General features: G+C 40.8%; 1 protein-coding gene across 4 annotated transcripts in view; it reads right to left on the bottom strand.

Annotated features, from left to right (window-relative positions):
• Nucleotides 1–4,636: 4,636 nt before the first annotated feature.
• Nucleotides 4,637–16,417, bottom strand: part of carmil2 (capping protein regulator and myosin 1 linker 2) — a 58,998-nt gene continuing 47,217 nt past the window's right edge. For 3 of the 4 annotated variants that reach the window (XM_042412114.1, XM_042412116.1, XM_042412117.1), the window contains 9 exons: nucleotides 14,097–15,021; nucleotides 13,379–13,483; nucleotides 12,206–12,242; nucleotides 11,331–11,399; nucleotides 9,804–10,066; nucleotides 8,563–8,698; nucleotides 8,026–8,115; nucleotides 6,755–6,868; nucleotides 4,637–6,632 (listed from right to left, as the gene is read on the bottom strand). In XM_042412114.1, coding sequence (XP_042268048.1) covers nucleotides 6,115–6,632; nucleotides 6,755–6,868; nucleotides 8,026–8,115; nucleotides 8,563–8,698; nucleotides 9,804–10,066; nucleotides 11,331–11,399; nucleotides 12,206–12,242; nucleotides 13,379–13,483; nucleotides 14,097–15,021 — 2,257 coding nt within the window. In that variant the 3' untranslated portion in view covers nucleotides 4,637–6,114. The remainder of the gene's footprint in view (nucleotides 6,633–6,754; nucleotides 6,869–8,025; nucleotides 8,116–8,562; nucleotides 8,699–9,803; nucleotides 10,067–11,330; nucleotides 11,400–12,205; nucleotides 12,243–13,378; nucleotides 13,484–14,096; nucleotides 15,022–16,417) is intronic. The other variant, XM_042412115.1, reaches the window with a different exon arrangement.

Here is a 16,417-nt window from a genome sequence, read left to right as displayed (position 1 = left end):
ATTCTCACAAACCAGGTCCCATAGCCAGAATTTCTGATGCTTTGAATGTTTTGAAAATTCATTTAATCCCTGAAATTTCTTCACTTGCCATCTGTCTACATTCATTTTAGTACATATATATATGAGCAGAGGACCTTGAGATACACTGAGTAGCCATGTGCTCCTGCTCTCATGCAACCTGGACAGTTGGCTGCAGTGTGACTGTAACTGTTCATGTACAGGTATTGTTTCAAACTGGTGGATTCATGTTTTTTTTAAAGATTACATAAGGCACTTCAAGGCCACCGCATATTTGTGTATTGCTCAGTCATTCTAGTATCTATTAATAGATCATTTCTGACAACAGGCATTTTGACTTGTAACAAAAAAAGCACAGGTGGAACTAATAACAATTATGATGGCTCCATCTTATTTTAAGCCATGACAGGGAACCAGCATACACATGACAACAATAGCAATGATTTATGTCATTAATTACACCTGTGTTCGACATTCAAAGTGTGCTATGACAAAGCCCTTCTGTACATTAAACAGATCAACAAATCAATGTACCTGAAGACCTCTGAAAAGTTCTATATTGTCTAAATGAAGCCTTTAAAAAGTATTAAAAGTATCAACCTATGTTTGATTTTTTTGCCATATTTGAGCTGCACTTTGTAACACTTTGAATTTCCTGTAAAATTAGATGGCAACAACTAATCTAGACTTAAAAGTTGCTTTGATGAGTTTTAATAGTTTCACCTCCTGTCATATCAGAGCCAGATAATGCTCAGAGACTGAGTCTAACTGAAGGACAATGATACATCCATAGAGCATGACCAAGTCTAACTCCACACGATGTGTCTCAGATCTGTTTCTGTTCATTCATTGTTCATTATCATCATGCTGTAGTTAATATGAGCTCAGGTCTGATCCACCAGCAGGGATCCACCTCGCTGCTCTTTGACATAACAAACTAAACTAAGGTTAAAATATAGAGGTGTAATGATCCCTGTGGGAACATGAGGGAAGAAATGGAGCATAATTAAGAAGAACAGAAAGCGTGATGAGGGTGCACAGAACAGTTGTGGAACACACTGTGACTAACACTAATAATGAAAATGAAATACAGTTAATCGAATATTTGCAGAACATACAGAGAAAGAATATGAAGACCAATACTACATGGGGATGATTTAGATTCTCCTTACTTATAATGGAAAAATAATATAGTGTAACTTCCAGTAACCCTTCCTAACTGTGTCAGATCCTGAGGCAGAGACATAAAACTATGATCATTATCACTGCATTCACCTTTAAACCCTCCATACTTACATCATTAAGTCATGAGGCAGCACTGAAAAGTAACTCTTCACAGCCTTTGTGCCCTCCTGTAAAATGTTGAGATTCAGCAACCTCCTTTCCTGCATTTTGCTGACTTTTTATGAATATACTTTTACAATAAAAATACAGTAGTAACGCTGCATCAGCATCTTTCAGATTTTTACTTTATCACTTGTATTACTGTAGTGTCTTGTGACTGCATGTATGAACATATATGTTGAGGACTTCAGTGAAGTTATTGTAAAACCTTTGATAACTTTTACTATTATTGATCGTGATGTTCTCGGTAACACTTTACTATAAGCTATACAACTTACTACTACACAATTTAGAAGTTACCAGTGTATTCATAATAAAAATGTTCATGTCAGTGATACCAGGAGGTATTGCTGATGTAAAATAGATATTCTTTTATCCTCTTACCTGATTATAACAAACATACGTTCTTTACCAAAAATTCTTTATCACTTATTCTTTTATTCTTGTGTGTATTGGTGTTTTGTATGTTTCATATAAGCTACTGGATGCCTAAATTGTCCTCAGGATCAATAAAGTTTCTATTTATTTATCTGCAGTATGTATTACACAGTACTACTACAACTACTACTAATACTACTACTAGCCCATACTCGACTAAAAGTCCAGTATGGGCTCTTCTGCATATTCTGTTCTGCCGTTTGTTCACATCATATGGGATGGATGTTAGAGATGGGGAAAGATCGGAGGATCAGTTAGACATGGGCACTTCAGTATTGTTTTAAGATAAGACTTGAAAAAATGTGATCCTATCCTTTAATTTGTAGTTTTGAAGTTTGAGCTGAGATAACCCTGATGACATCATCAGGTTATTTTCTGAGACTTGACAAGGCTTCTCCATTATACAACTGTTTTCAAAGGCTGTGTAGTACTCCTAGTGATGAATAAATTGATCACTTGGAGCGCTCCTTTAAAATCTTGTTTTTGCCTCTGAGCAAAGACAAAAATTTGATGGATTCTGACATATATTTGTCATTAAAGAATAGAAAGTGAAAGACCACACAAGACTTTAAGAACAGGGAGGAAAGTTGATATGATCTGCTGCCTGTTAACATCAACATGATGAAGGCACATAACTTCAACTCACATGAAGAATAAAAACAAGAGAACACAAATTATGACACAATTCAATCAACTTTTTAATAATTATTAACAAGTATAGGTATGGATTTACACTCTGTTCATAACTTTGTTTTTGTTTGCTTTCTGTAGTTTTGTACATATTCTGTGCGTGCAAGGCAAAGATAAACATGACGGTAGAAAATAAACTCTCCCCCGAGATGAGACGGAGGCTCAGGTCGCTGACAGCGCAGAGAGCTGAACTGAGGTCCGCTCTGACAAAACACACGTCATTCTCCACAACCACCCTGAGAGTTTGATAGACTGAATACACTCTTGTTGTTATCTCACACAATATCTGCTCTTTTATTAAAATCTGATCTGGTCCTCTTATGATATGATGATTGCATACATGGTTGTTTAATGGAATGACTTCACCTGAATTAATTTGAATGTCACCTACTGATGTGAATCTACAGAAATATGCAGAAACATGCAGAGCTTTAGTGTCCTGTGGAGTCGTCTGGAGATTCTAAAAGGCTTAATGTGAAAATACTTTAACACGGCAAAAGAAATATGTACTGTTGGGGGAAAAAAAAGGGAAGGCATGATGGTACTTGGTAAAGATAGTGTAAAGGAAACTGAATTTAATGAGTAAAAGTGTGACAAAACAAACAGAAAATGGGGGTAAATTCTTGGATTCTAAATGTTTTTCAAGATGTTGGAAGCCACCAGACTTCTCTCTAGTACGAGGGGGAATTTGGTGGAGAAAAAGTAAAACTTGAGGGTATTGTTACAAAAATGTGTAAATATGAAATTAAGGCAAAACCTTAAACTTTATCTAGCATAGTTAGCCTGGTTACAAACCTCAAAAATTGCCACCCACCTCTGAAATTCTGTTGAGAGATTCAAAGGTTTGATATTGCTCTTGTAATTGGCTGTTTCCCCAGCTGGAAAAAAAGGCTAGCCAATCAGAGCCTTCATGAGCAGAACTTAAGTTGGAATAATCATCTAGCTGTGCCAGAGGCAGAATCCAAACAAATATGGTGACAAGCATGAAAGGAACAGATGCAGCTATCGATATCAGCTCTTAAAGGTACAGTATGTGGAATTTAGTGTCTGTGACCTCACTGCTAGATGCCACTAAATCCTACACACTGGTCCTTTAAATGAGAACTGCACTGGAGGGATGTGAAAAGAAAGATGTTTTTGCAGTTGGGGGACGATTTCAGGCTTAATGTTGTTTCTCCCTTGATGGTCTTAATGAAGGATCACGTCAAATAAGATGAGGTCTGGCACACACTGGCACAGCTTGGATTGCATTATTGAGGTCCTGCAGTGATGTCACAAATATTGAATGGAAGCAATGCACCAGGTCCATAAATAACAATGGATGAGTCATGAATCAGTTATTAAATGTGGATGTCTCACCTGAGCTCTAAACAGCGAGAGAGATACAGTAGCAGAAGCAGTGTCCCCATGCAATCTCAGATCAAATCTAGTAACCTGATGAACAATCTGGCCTGCACTGCCGAGGTAAGAAAGAACAGACACAGAAAGAACTACTGGTGTGTCCACAGTTCAATTAGTAACCTCATGAGTAGTTGAGCAACATGTTCTTCTGTCTGCAGTTAATGTTTATGAAATATGAAAGTAATCATTTATAAAACAGTCAACTGCAGAGTCTTGTGAACACCGTGGGCCCTCAACTTGTGTGTCTAGCATAGTGGAATGTTCTTGCAGTATCTCATGTGAAACTAGCCACCTCAGTGTTTTGCTAGCAGGACTTTGCTTACTGGCGACTGTAAGAAGCTGTGACGTGTGCTGTAGGACCTCAACAGTAATAGTTCATAGTTAAATGAACATTTCCTCACATGCTGCAAAATACATTAGCTGGACTGACGTTATAAACTCCAAGCTAACTGCTCCTAGCTAGTGTTAACTACTGCTAACACAGCTTCTGTCTCGACTGAAAAATGACATCAAGTGAGTAGATGCATCAGTCACAGTGATTGATTGAAGCAATCCCCCCCCCCCAGCAGAAACCAAGTAAAAAAAAACTAGTGTCAGACTGAGTGACAAAATGGCAATTCAGACTAAATATCAGGCTAACAAAAGAGGATTAAGAGGGGATTTAAATGGTGAAACATGCAATCCAAATTTGGAGTCATTAAGATTTGAAGCAATTACTAAAAATTGAAATACAACTGGGAGCAAATGATCTTAATTTGTCTTTATGTAGATGAATCACTTAAATCTAAATCACAATGAAATATGTAAATGTGGTTTACGAGATCTTTTTACTGAAAAGATCATTCTGGGATACTTTTAAAAAGTTTAAGGCCAAGTTGAAATATACAGAATATCTATATCTTTTGTCATCTTCTAACCATAAACTACATCATCGGCCTTGAAAACCCCCAAATCAACTCAATATAACAACATGTATAAGCAGGTGATATTAATGATGTGATGAACATGATGTGTTAATGAACTACACTCACAAATGTGTTGTAAAATCAACCATTCTTTTGTTGAGAGTACACATATTTCACTACCACCCGTTGATGATGCTCTTGTTATTTACTCATTTAGCTGATGCTAGCTGTGTCCCATTTCAGGCTCAGTGTCTTTGGAAGGACTCAAACTTGTGATCTACAGCTGTGTTTAGACTGAATGTGAAGTTAATTGTACAGGCGGGGTTATTGTATATCAGTCAATGTAAAAATGGGAGTAGGTGCAGATAAGCCCTGGATGGTGAGAATTGAGGCGCATGTGCCCTGCATGAGTTACACGTTTGAACTTGAGGGAAATAATTTACACTGTAGGCCTGGTCACACCATGAAGTGGCATTGCAAATGAATCAGCATGTCTTTGTGAAACATTTGTTTGTCGGCTTGTTGATGTAGTGACTACACACAGGGCTAGCTGGTGAACTGCTACTGACAACTTGATAACTAATATGCAGTCATATTAGTATGAATAACACAGGCTAGTCTCACACAAACCAAAACAGATGTTGCTATTTGGTACTCCTCATCCACTCAGAAAGTTAAATCTTTACTACTTTTATTATTGTATTTTATTACCAATAAGCTACCCTCATGCCTGGTCTTAATCAGCAGATAACGTTTACTCAGTTACATGGAATATTCAAATTTTCCATTATTCTGAGCACCTCAAGGACTACTCATCCATGCTGAAGACTGTTTGACATGGTTGAAAGCTCCAGAACAAGTGAGTAGGTGGACCTTGACTGGTGATTGTTGTTGCAAAATACTTGTTGTGGGCTATGTGATCATTTATTAGCATTATTAGCATTATAATTTGGGTAAAAGAAGGCTGCCTTTGTAATGGAATATGCACCCTCCTGAGACAAAGAGAAGAGCGCTGACATGGGACACAGCAGCTGTTTTCTACAGTACAACACAAGGACAGGACGGGTAGGGCTTCAGTGCCTTGCTTAAGGACACTTCAACAGGGCACATTGGCTGCTGCAGGGATTGAACCTGGGATGTTGGTATGATGTGAGTCTTTCAGCTGGGCCACCCTACTATCCTGTTTCAAACAGGAGGGAACAACATTCACGCTACTCTCAGACCTCATATACCCTCCCACTTCCTGATCTGTGATGTCACAGACCCCTCCCTCGAGTCTTTCCCAGGTGTGTCTTTTCCCCTCAGGTGAGTCTGTGTGTTATTCAGAGAGAGGGGGCTCAGTTCTTTGGTCTGCTGGCTCTGCCTTCATTGTGTGCTGTTTAGAGACCGCCTCTCCTCTCTCCTTTGTGCTGTTTCCCACATCCGCTGTGGCTGCTAATGTGCCAGGGCTCTTCTTCATGTGGGGCAGGGGACTCACTTGGGGGCGGGTTTCAGAAGAGATTGTGCTGGGGGTCTTTTCTTGGGGAGGTGGGGACACCAGCGTTTTTTCTAGAAGGTGGGAAAAAGCTGAGGCTGTGCCTGGGCTCTTCTCCTGGGATGTGGGGGTTACGGCAGGCTTTTCCAAGGTTGGTGGGGCTTTGTCAGGGGCTGCAGCTGGACTGAAGAGTCTTGGTGCTGATGCTTCGTGTTGAGCCTGAGCTGCAGAAGAGGGACACCCTGAGACTGGGGCTTCCCTACCTGCTGTAGGGGGGTGCTTGCTTTGATCTAGTGTTCCTCCACAGACTGCCTTCAGCTCCTCCTTCTTTTCTTCAGCTGTCTGCTTCCCCTTTTCCCTGGCTGATCAGGAGAAGGACAACAGACAGATGGAAGAACAGCTTTTTATCTCAGAAACATAACGCATTTTTAAAAAGGAGGTTATTAGCATGACTGATAAACAGCCTCCCCTCCACCTCTCTCACCCTCCTGAGTCCTTTGTGCTTCCTCACCACTGGTTGGATCTTCAGTGCAGGTGGGCAGGTCCCCTCTGTTGCCCCGGAAACGGATGGGCGACCTTTGTAACACAGCCTTCAGCTCTGAGAGAGAAGGAGACAGAGAAAGAGGGGCTTGAGACTTTTTGCAGACCAAGATCTTTAATTATCACTATGTGTAAAAACAAGTTCTAAATGCCAACCATATATTAGAGGACACACACTCAAATTTAAATCAATCAGGCAGAGTGAAAAACTTTCAGGTTTTTATATTTCTTACATTGCTTTAAAGGACCAGTGTGTAGGATTTAGTGGCATCTAGCAGTGAGGTTGCAGATTGCAACCAACTGAATACCCCTCCTTTCCCCTTCCAAGTGTGTAGGAGAACCTACAGTGGCTGTGAAACTTGTGAAAAACACAAAAGGCTCTCTCTAGAGCCAGTGTTTGATTTGTCCGTTCTGGGCTACTTTAGAAACATGGCGGCGCAACATGGTGGCCTCCATGGAAGAGGACCATAGATGTATTATAAGAACTGGATACCCGCCTAAAAATGGCGCCCATTTAGTCCTATAGGAGTTGCTTGGCTGGCGCATATGCCAAAAGTTTCTAGAAGTTTCTAGCTTCTAGGTTTGCTTCCGCATTGTGAGGCCCACTGAATATGCACAGTTGTGTTTCCCCCCCAGCCCTGTCCCATAGACTTTACATTATGACGATGTCATGGATTTTAAATCACTTTTCTCGGCTCGAGAAAAGTTTTACAAATGTAAACCTCCATTGATCAAAAGTTCATAATAGAAAGAGTCATAATTGACCTTGTTTGCAGTTTGAGGTGTCCTGTCAACAGTTTTACAATGGTGGTCTATGTGGAAAATGCTTTTTGGGCTGCAGGGGAATTTCTTACTGCAATACCACAAGTGACCACTGGGAAAAACTGGCTGCAAGGCTGAGTGGTGGCGCCCTATCCAGCTCTTATTATACATCCATGAAGAGGACCCGCTCCCTATGTAGATATGAAGGGCTCATTATAAGGTAAAAAAGACATTCCTCATTTTCATGGGATTATACACTAATTAAAACATACTTATTAATATAATATTCCATTTCAGCCATGTTCGTTCCACTAGATGCCACTAAATTCTACACACTGCACCTTTAATAGTTTTTGGTATTCAATGGCACCTGTATTTAGTTTATTATGTCTTCATTAAACACTACATTGTGCATTATAACTTTTACTGCACACACACACCTCACACACTCACCTTGTGTCATGGCCAGAGCGTCCTCGTGGACAGACACAGCTCGCCGTTGTGGGAGGGGCTTCATGTGTTGGCGTGGTTTAGGAAGACTCTCTGCAGGAGTGCGCATGCATACATCGTTAAAATCAACTTGTTCTCTTGAAATTAGACAGATTGAGTCATTGTATCCATTTCAACATATTCATTATTAAACATAAAAGCTGTGATATTATAAATGTATAACAATACAATAAATACAAAACAATACATCTTTCTACCGTACAAACTGGAGAGAATGACTGATGATGATCTTCTTTTCTCATCATATTATGGCATCATTTTACCATGTAAATGTGACCAAACTTAAATGAATGCAACTCTTTTTAAATACTTCATGTGACTCTGAAGACTTTACCCATGTGACTTCACATGTGACTTTGATCAATACCATGTTTCATCAAGGTGATAATGACCCAGAGATGTGTGAAGAGTACAGACTATAATGAGCCTCCTTTGAATTTGGATGAATGATTTGCTTTTCATCAGTTCCGTAAGACGTACCGTCGGTCACTGATTGTGCTTTCTCGGAGCGATCCTGTGCGCTGGGACCCCTCCATGGAGACGGGGTTGGAGGGATCAGCTCTTTCCTGGGGGATGGAGCTGAGGCTGCACCCCGAGGACCCTCCAGGCTTTCATTCTGGGAATGGAAATCAGAAGCTGCTCAGCAACATGACTGCCATATTATAACTGACATGAGCTCACGGAGGCAGAGACCAACATTCTTTAGACAGCAGTGTGATACTCAGGTATAAAGTATAAAAGGGAAAGTCATGCACCCCTTAAAAGCTACTGAATCTGTTAATTAAGAGTTTCTGAATTTAAGGTATTTTTAAGGGCTGTAGTTTTCACCTTTTGAAAAACCTTTTCTACCTTAATAACACTGTAAACTGATAATGGATGGATTTGTAAAATATTTTGAATTATTATTTAAATGAAAGGAAACATCACTTTTTTGGATGGCAATGTCAGTCTCAGGGCCATCTCTGGACATTTAAATGCCCTAGACCAGACATCCTTTAGATGTGTGCTTCAACTGTAAACTTCACTGAAATAGACACAAAATAACTCTCCACTCACATCATTCACTGCTGCTGCTGTTTTATAATTAACTTAAACTGAAACTTTTATATTTTGTAGCTCAGTGGGTCACTCTCTCACAATGCTGTGTGGACACTGTTGTAATGGAGCACAGTGAGGCATTTTTGACAGCTGTCATTCCAATAGGATTTATAGCCAATACCTCGGCTATTAATCAAAATATAGATTTGTTCGGCTCTCAATCCTGTGGACATCCATTACTTTCAATCTAATTTTATCACTGTATCTATTGTTTAACTAACTGACTAGATTCAGACAGATTACCAAAGGTTTATTCTACCTCTCTGGAACCTCTCCAGCTGGTGGTGCCCCAGGTGACTAGTGGTGATCCATGACTACCTACTTCTCCTATGCCTAAAAAAGGCCCAGGTCAGTCCACCACTTTGGTCCACACTCAAATATCTCAACAACTATTGGATGAATTTGCTCTTAAATTTTACATAGACAATCATGTTACCCAAAGAATGAATTCTACTGACTTTGGTGATCCCTGACTTTTCATCTAGTGCCATCATCCGGTCAAAATTTAAATTGTCCAACACTTTCCAGAGTGTATTTCCAATAATGTGTAACGATTCCTTTAAAGGTAGTTTAAGGGATTATTCCTTCCTGGTGATATCTATAAATTTTCTTTTTTTAATTACCTGTGCAAGACTCTCTGCTGGCCTGCCATCATGTGTGTATGCTCTGAGCTGCACTCCCTCGACTGAGCTGCTGGAAGGAGGAGCAGAGGAGGGACGAGCTCCCCCTACTGCAGGAGCAGTTGGGGTGGGGAGGGGAGGCTTGGCTGCGACGGCAGGTTTGGGTGGCAGGGGGCCAATGGGGCGCTCAGGGAGGGCAGGCTTTGGGTGAAGTGGAGGGTCCGGCCGGACGGGGTCCAGCGCTCTCATAGGATGCCTGGGGTCTGCTGGAAACAGAAGGTGAGAGACCGTATGTTAGTGGTGATCCATGATATCTGATCCATGAATGATGCATGCTGGTCCAATCAATGAGTTCAGGTTGAACAGACGTTCAGGCACATGTAGACTAACACATAGAAACCACTGTGCATCAGCAGACACCCTCCTGTGTTCTCTCATCACAGGCCCTGAAACATCAGGACGGTTGAGCTACATACAGTCTGCTGCATCACAAAGCTCAGGCCAGGAGCTATGGTGATGATGTCACAGGCTCTTTCCCATGTTGCACTTGCTTCACTACTAGTGATTCTAGGACAAGTGTGTGTTTTAAAGTACTGTGACTCAAAAACAACATGAAAACCCAGAACTTAAATAAATAACTGTGGTTTACCTCCTATTGTACTATGGATGTGTAGAACACAGGGCAGAAACATGCTGCATGATGTAACAGTAACATATGGCCATTCACATCTAACTTCTACCGTCATGCAGCTTTTATGGAAACCATGAAGACAGCCGCAGATCAGCTGTTTGGGTCTGAGAGTGCTGTTGTGGCATAATACAGTGCACAGCATGCGTAGGAATATGGAAATTCTACAGTTGAAAAAATGTAGTGCCAAAGAAAAGGGCTGTCTGACAGCAAGGTAAAATATTCTAAATATAGTGCACACTCAAACTGATATTGATTTTTTTAGGTGGGCATTTTTTTAGTTGGCTAAAAAACATTTTGCTGCTGTACCCGTCCACAGCTGTGCATTGCTTAGCTTCTGTACCAGGACTCCTGTGTGCTTCTCTAAACTGGGAGCGTGCCAACCCAAATCTACTGCAGGTAATACACTGACTATGGATAACTTCCTAATACAACCCCACCTCAAAAAATACAAACTATACCTTTAAGCCTAACTGGATAAAATGTGTGTTATTCTATATTTTTCTTACTATCAACAAATCACATGAAAAGAAAAATCAACAATGTGTTATTCCGTCTCTCAGTACTTTCTGACTTCCCTAAAAGTGCCTAACAAACATACAGTATAGTGTCATTTTTAAAAAGAGCTCAGTTATTTTCTAAAACAGCTGGTCACTGTAGTTTTTAGCAGACGTTACTCAACAGGATTTATTTTCAGTGGCAGATTAATACACATTTGTTGCTCTAGGGAGTATTTCCTGCAGCAGGATGGTGTGTGTGGGATTGAGTGAAAATAAACTAGCCAGTGCAACAATGTGGCTCATTGATGTGTTTTAAGAAATGGAGGAAGGTAACATTCATACCTGATGACGTGGACATGGTTCTAGGCTTCATGTATGTGGGAGGTGGTTCAGGTTTGTCCAGGATAGCACCTGAGGGACACAGAGTACCATTTTAATCCAAGCAATGAATGCAATGTGAACACTGAGATGAACTGAAGGTGTTCTGATTAAATCACACAGCTGTAAGTGGTAGGTCTCTGAACAAATTTTGGTGACTCAAACAAGAAGAAAACGACCAAATTAAAGTAATTTTCTTTTCCAGCGCAACAGCAATCTCTCCATTACAGAACAAAGGACTGTGTGGAAAAGTCCAATTAGAGTCTAAACCTCAGTCATATACTGTAGAAATAATGTACACTGACCCAGTGAAGAGTGACTTGTTACCAGCAGAGGTCTATTCAAACAGAGTTATGTAGGCCCACTGCTGATATCTAATTAGTAGGAGCTTAATGGAAAGTGCAGATGCAACCAAAGTATTGTCATTAAACATGAAGGTTGGTTTTGTTTCATACGACCTATATAATCCTACATAAATTAGTTCCAGAATATGTTTTAGATGCACAGTTGGCATTTGTGTAATCTTATTTTCTTCAAGGTTTCTTAGACAAACAGAGGATAAGCTTCAGCCTCATTCAGTTACATCTGAAGATGCCTAAATTACTTACGAAACACAACACAAGCTTGCATCCATTTTGTGAATCAGTATCAGTTCATTTCTCAATTACAAAACACATTTGGGATTCATTTGTATGAGATTAATTTGATCTTTTTGTAGTTTTATGAATAGACACAATCCTATACTATCTTATGTAATTTAGCAGGTTAATGAAAGACACACACACACACACACACACACACACACACACACACACACACACACACACACACACACTTACCTTCAGAGTTGGCTTTTCTCAGCTCCTCGTCTTTATTCTATAACAGACATATTGGACAGTATTAAACAACCACAACATTAGATCAATGACACAACAAGATATTTATTACCTGACGAAGCATTACTGTTGCTACAGGTGCTGATCCTTTACTGCTTCTAGAGGGCTCCAAAAAAATATAAAAAATCTTGAGAAAATATGACATGACATTCCCGGACAATACATAATCTGATTTCTCCTCTATGAGAAAATAAGTGAATTCTACATTTAGACTGTTGAGCTTAAAGTAAGAATACACAAATATTAACCACAAAACAAAGGATAGATTAAAGGGTAATTCATACATACATACAACCATGATGAGGCCATGGGGCGCTTCACAGTGATGACAAGCCGTCATGTACATGAACACCCCCACTGCTACCCCCCCCCCCCCCCCCCCCCCCCCCCCCCTTTACAAATGTATGATGCATGTCTATTTAAAGCACAGGAGGAAAACCTGACCTGTGCTTCTGTCAGTAAACACTGTACACTGAAGGACACCAGGAAGAGTAGCTTTCTAGTAGCTAGAGTAGGATTCTAATAAACAAGACTCTAACGTGTTAGTTGCAGATTTAATCTAATGTAATATTATTTATTCCATTAGACTGATAATACTGATGATATTCAACATTTTCTTTGTCAACAAATCCAATGAAAAGAACAAAAGCAACAATGACCTGTTGTGTCACAGACAGTGTAGGGAAGTAAGAAAGTATTGAGAGACACACTAACACATTGTTGGCCTTTTCACTGGATTTGTCAACAACAAGAAAAATATAGAATATCACCGGACATGTCTTTAAGTGCTACATTTTCACACGCATCCAGGAAATTCCAAGGACTTCAGGGCCACCTGAGGCAGAGGCCCCTGGTTCAGAAAATCCTTCCCTGGACAGAATTACTTGTAAAAAATGACATGACCATAGTGAGTCTTTTACATTTTACAATTTTTCATTGCGTTAGTAAATCAGTGTAACACATTTTGAATCACGGCAGTACTCCAGTACTTAATAGTTGACCCACCTATTTGCCAAAATGTTGTAAACCTGTTAAAAGCATCTACTTATATGGGTTGTGTATGTGACACACACACACACACACACACACACACACACACACTCTCACCCATCCTACCTGGTTTGTCTTGGTTTCAGCAGGTGGAGTTTTGGCCACTCCCATTCTGTGCAGCATAACCTGAAGCCTCTGTTCAAAACTAGATGTGCTCTCAGATACATGTTTCTGGAAGAAGACACATGCACATTTAGTAGACGTGAACATGCACACACGCACACACACACAACTGGCTGATTACTGACAAGTGCCAGGATCATACTGTGGCTGTGGGTGTTTAGCATTTTGATGTGGTTGTATGATAAATATTCAGAGTCATTTTCCTCCCATAATATTGTAAATGTAAATACAAGTTAAGTTGTTAAAATGAAGTTAAAATGAACACATCACATTGTCAGCAGATACATTTTGGAGCTGATAGATACTGACCCAACACTTTACGTTTAGAGAAACCTGTTTTAATCTAGTAAGAACCTACTCTAAAATGATGGGCTTTAATGGTAAAAATCAATGGCATTGATTACTGGTGGAATCAATGCCATGGAAATACTTATTATGCAGAATTTTATTATGAGTTCTTTCAAGCAGCAAACAAGATGATGTCTTAAATATTAGAAATAAAGGCTTGTATTTATTATAAGCCGCTTTCAAATAAAGGCTGTTCACTATTGAAGAATTTACAGTACTGGCGTTTTTTTTGTGTGTGTCAGCAACGTCATGTGTCTTTCCCGCTTATGTCGGACGATCTTGCTGTGTGTGTTCAGTGTATTGTCAGACTGACCTTACTGTGTGTGTTATCCTTGTCTTCAGGCTCTAATCCCGTCAGCAGTATGAGACTCTGGCTCTTGCCCTCTCTCAGTGACCTCTTGGTGACCTTCAGTCTCCTCTCTCCATATGGAGTCCCTCCCATCTTCATCTCCTTCATCAGCATACTGCTCCGCTCCTGCTCGGTTAGAGGAGAAGTGACCACAGGACTGGGGGTTCGGCCTGGCAAATCAGGAAGTGAGGTCACTGCCTCTTCTTGCATGTTCGCGAGCATAGCAGCGGCGAGGTCAGAGGTTGTGGTGATGATGGGGTAAGGGGGAGTGGTCTCACTGGGAGGCGTCGTCGTGGTTAATGTCTTGGCAGGCGCCACTGTTTCCCTCGCATCGCCTGCAAGATGGTGGCTGGTGGCAATGGTTCCTTCTGTGGTGGCGGTATCATTAGAAATATTAGCATCCTCCCCTGACCTTGCCCCTCTCTCCTTCTCTCTCTCCTTGTCCCTCTCTCTCTCTCTCTCCCTTTCTTTGGCCTCGCGGAGGGGTCGAATGAGGTCTGCAATGGAGGTCCTTTTGACCTTCACCGCCTCTCCTCCTCCCTCTCCCCCTCCTGCCTTGGCGGCTCTCCCGGCTCGAGCCCTCTTGAAGGCGAAGAAGTCGCCAAACTTTTTCTTGATGTTTTTGGTAGGAAGTGTGGTGGTGGTGGTGGGAGTGGTGGTGGACGAGGTGACAGAGGAGGGGACGGGGGATGTGGAGGATGTAGAGAGGGATGGAACATCAGTGGATGTGAAGGATGTGTCAGTTGATGGGACAGAGGGAGAGGTGACAGTGGTGGCAGAGGAGGTGATATGGTCAGACGAGGAGGAAAAAGGGGTTGACGCTGAGGGGGTTGAGCTTGACTCTGAGGGAGTGGCTTGGGCAGGGTTTGACTCCTCCCACCGGCCTTTTCTGCAGCAGGGAGACAGCAGAAAGAGCAACAGACAAGAAGAGACACTCAGTACTACAACTACTGCTACAGGCCTCAAGACACATGCTCAGTTCAGGTACACCACGTGAAAGGTCATGCAAACAGCACACAGAGCAAAAACACCTCTCATTGATGTAACACTGAATCAGACTGACCATAAGAGTTGCCCGAATAAAACAAGGCCTAGCGTGGTTCTTTCAGTCAGTTGGTTAGTCTGCTCAACACTTTGGTCCAGAGCAATATATCTAGAAAACTACTGGCCAGATTACCATGAAATTTGGTCTGGATATTCATTGTCCCTAGAGGATGACCCCTAATTTCATCTAGAACCATTGTCAGGTCAGAATTTACCCTTAACCATGACAAGTATCTTGCAAGCAAATGACTGCATTTTAAAAAATGTATAGAGGAAGCACTGACTGATATCTTCTGTCTTGTATTACTAACTAGAGGTAGAAATTACAAATCAAATCACTGAGGTGGTATTGACCATAGTGGTCTACACCCATTTCTCTTATCCTGAGCGAGTGTAAAGATGAAGTATGACTATGGTCGATTACCTCATATTACATAATTCAACATCACTCCATTGATGAATCTCTCAGTGCCACCACATGTGAAATATTCAACTACATTCCAGGACATCCACCATCAGGCACTGATGTTTTCTCTCTTAATAACAATGTGAGCATGATACATGGTATACTTTGTATAAGATAGATTAGAAACCAACTAGCCAAGCTTGTCAGGTCAACTTGCATCAATGACCATGGGACATCTGTGTGTTGCAGACAGGTAGTTTGCTTTGAAAGTATAAAACCAAAGGGGAAGAAGGGGTGTGTGTTGCCATGTCTGGATTCTGTTCTGTACAAATGCAGGTCTTAGTGTATCAACATGGGAATCAGTAGGTATATCAGGTATATCAGTGAGTTGTCTTGGATCATGCATCTGTTACTGATTGATTTCTAATATTTGTGTAAAGATGGTTGACAAATGCAGAAAACCCAAGTATGTAAGTAGCAGTTTGTAAGTTTGTAACAGCTTATTGTGTCCCTGTCATGGATTTTCCAAGAATGAGGAGCTCTACTGGAGGGATGAACAACATTCTTCCAAAAGATATTCTTGCCCTCATTTCGTGTTTTGGTGATGGTGGTGGAGAGCGCTGTCTAGCATGTCATTCCAAAATCTCCCACAGGTGCACAGTTGGGTTGAGATCTGATGACTACGAAGACGATATAATTTCATTTCATTTGTCATCTCTGTGTATCCTGAAATTTACAGCTACTATACTAATTTACTAGTAAAAATACTAGTCTGCTTGCAATCATCTGAATCGTTGCGCACATCTTAAATATCTCAAATGATGCTGGATTTAAA

The sequence above is a fragment of the Thunnus maccoyii genome, chromosome 5, assembly GCF_910596095.1.
Source record: "Thunnus maccoyii chromosome 5, fThuMac1.1, whole genome shotgun sequence".
Taxonomy (NCBI): Eukaryota; Metazoa; Chordata; class Actinopteri; order Scombriformes; family Scombridae; genus Thunnus; species Thunnus maccoyii.
The sequence above is the reverse complement of the archived record's forward strand: the minus strand, read 5'-3'. Positions and strand labels throughout refer to the sequence as shown.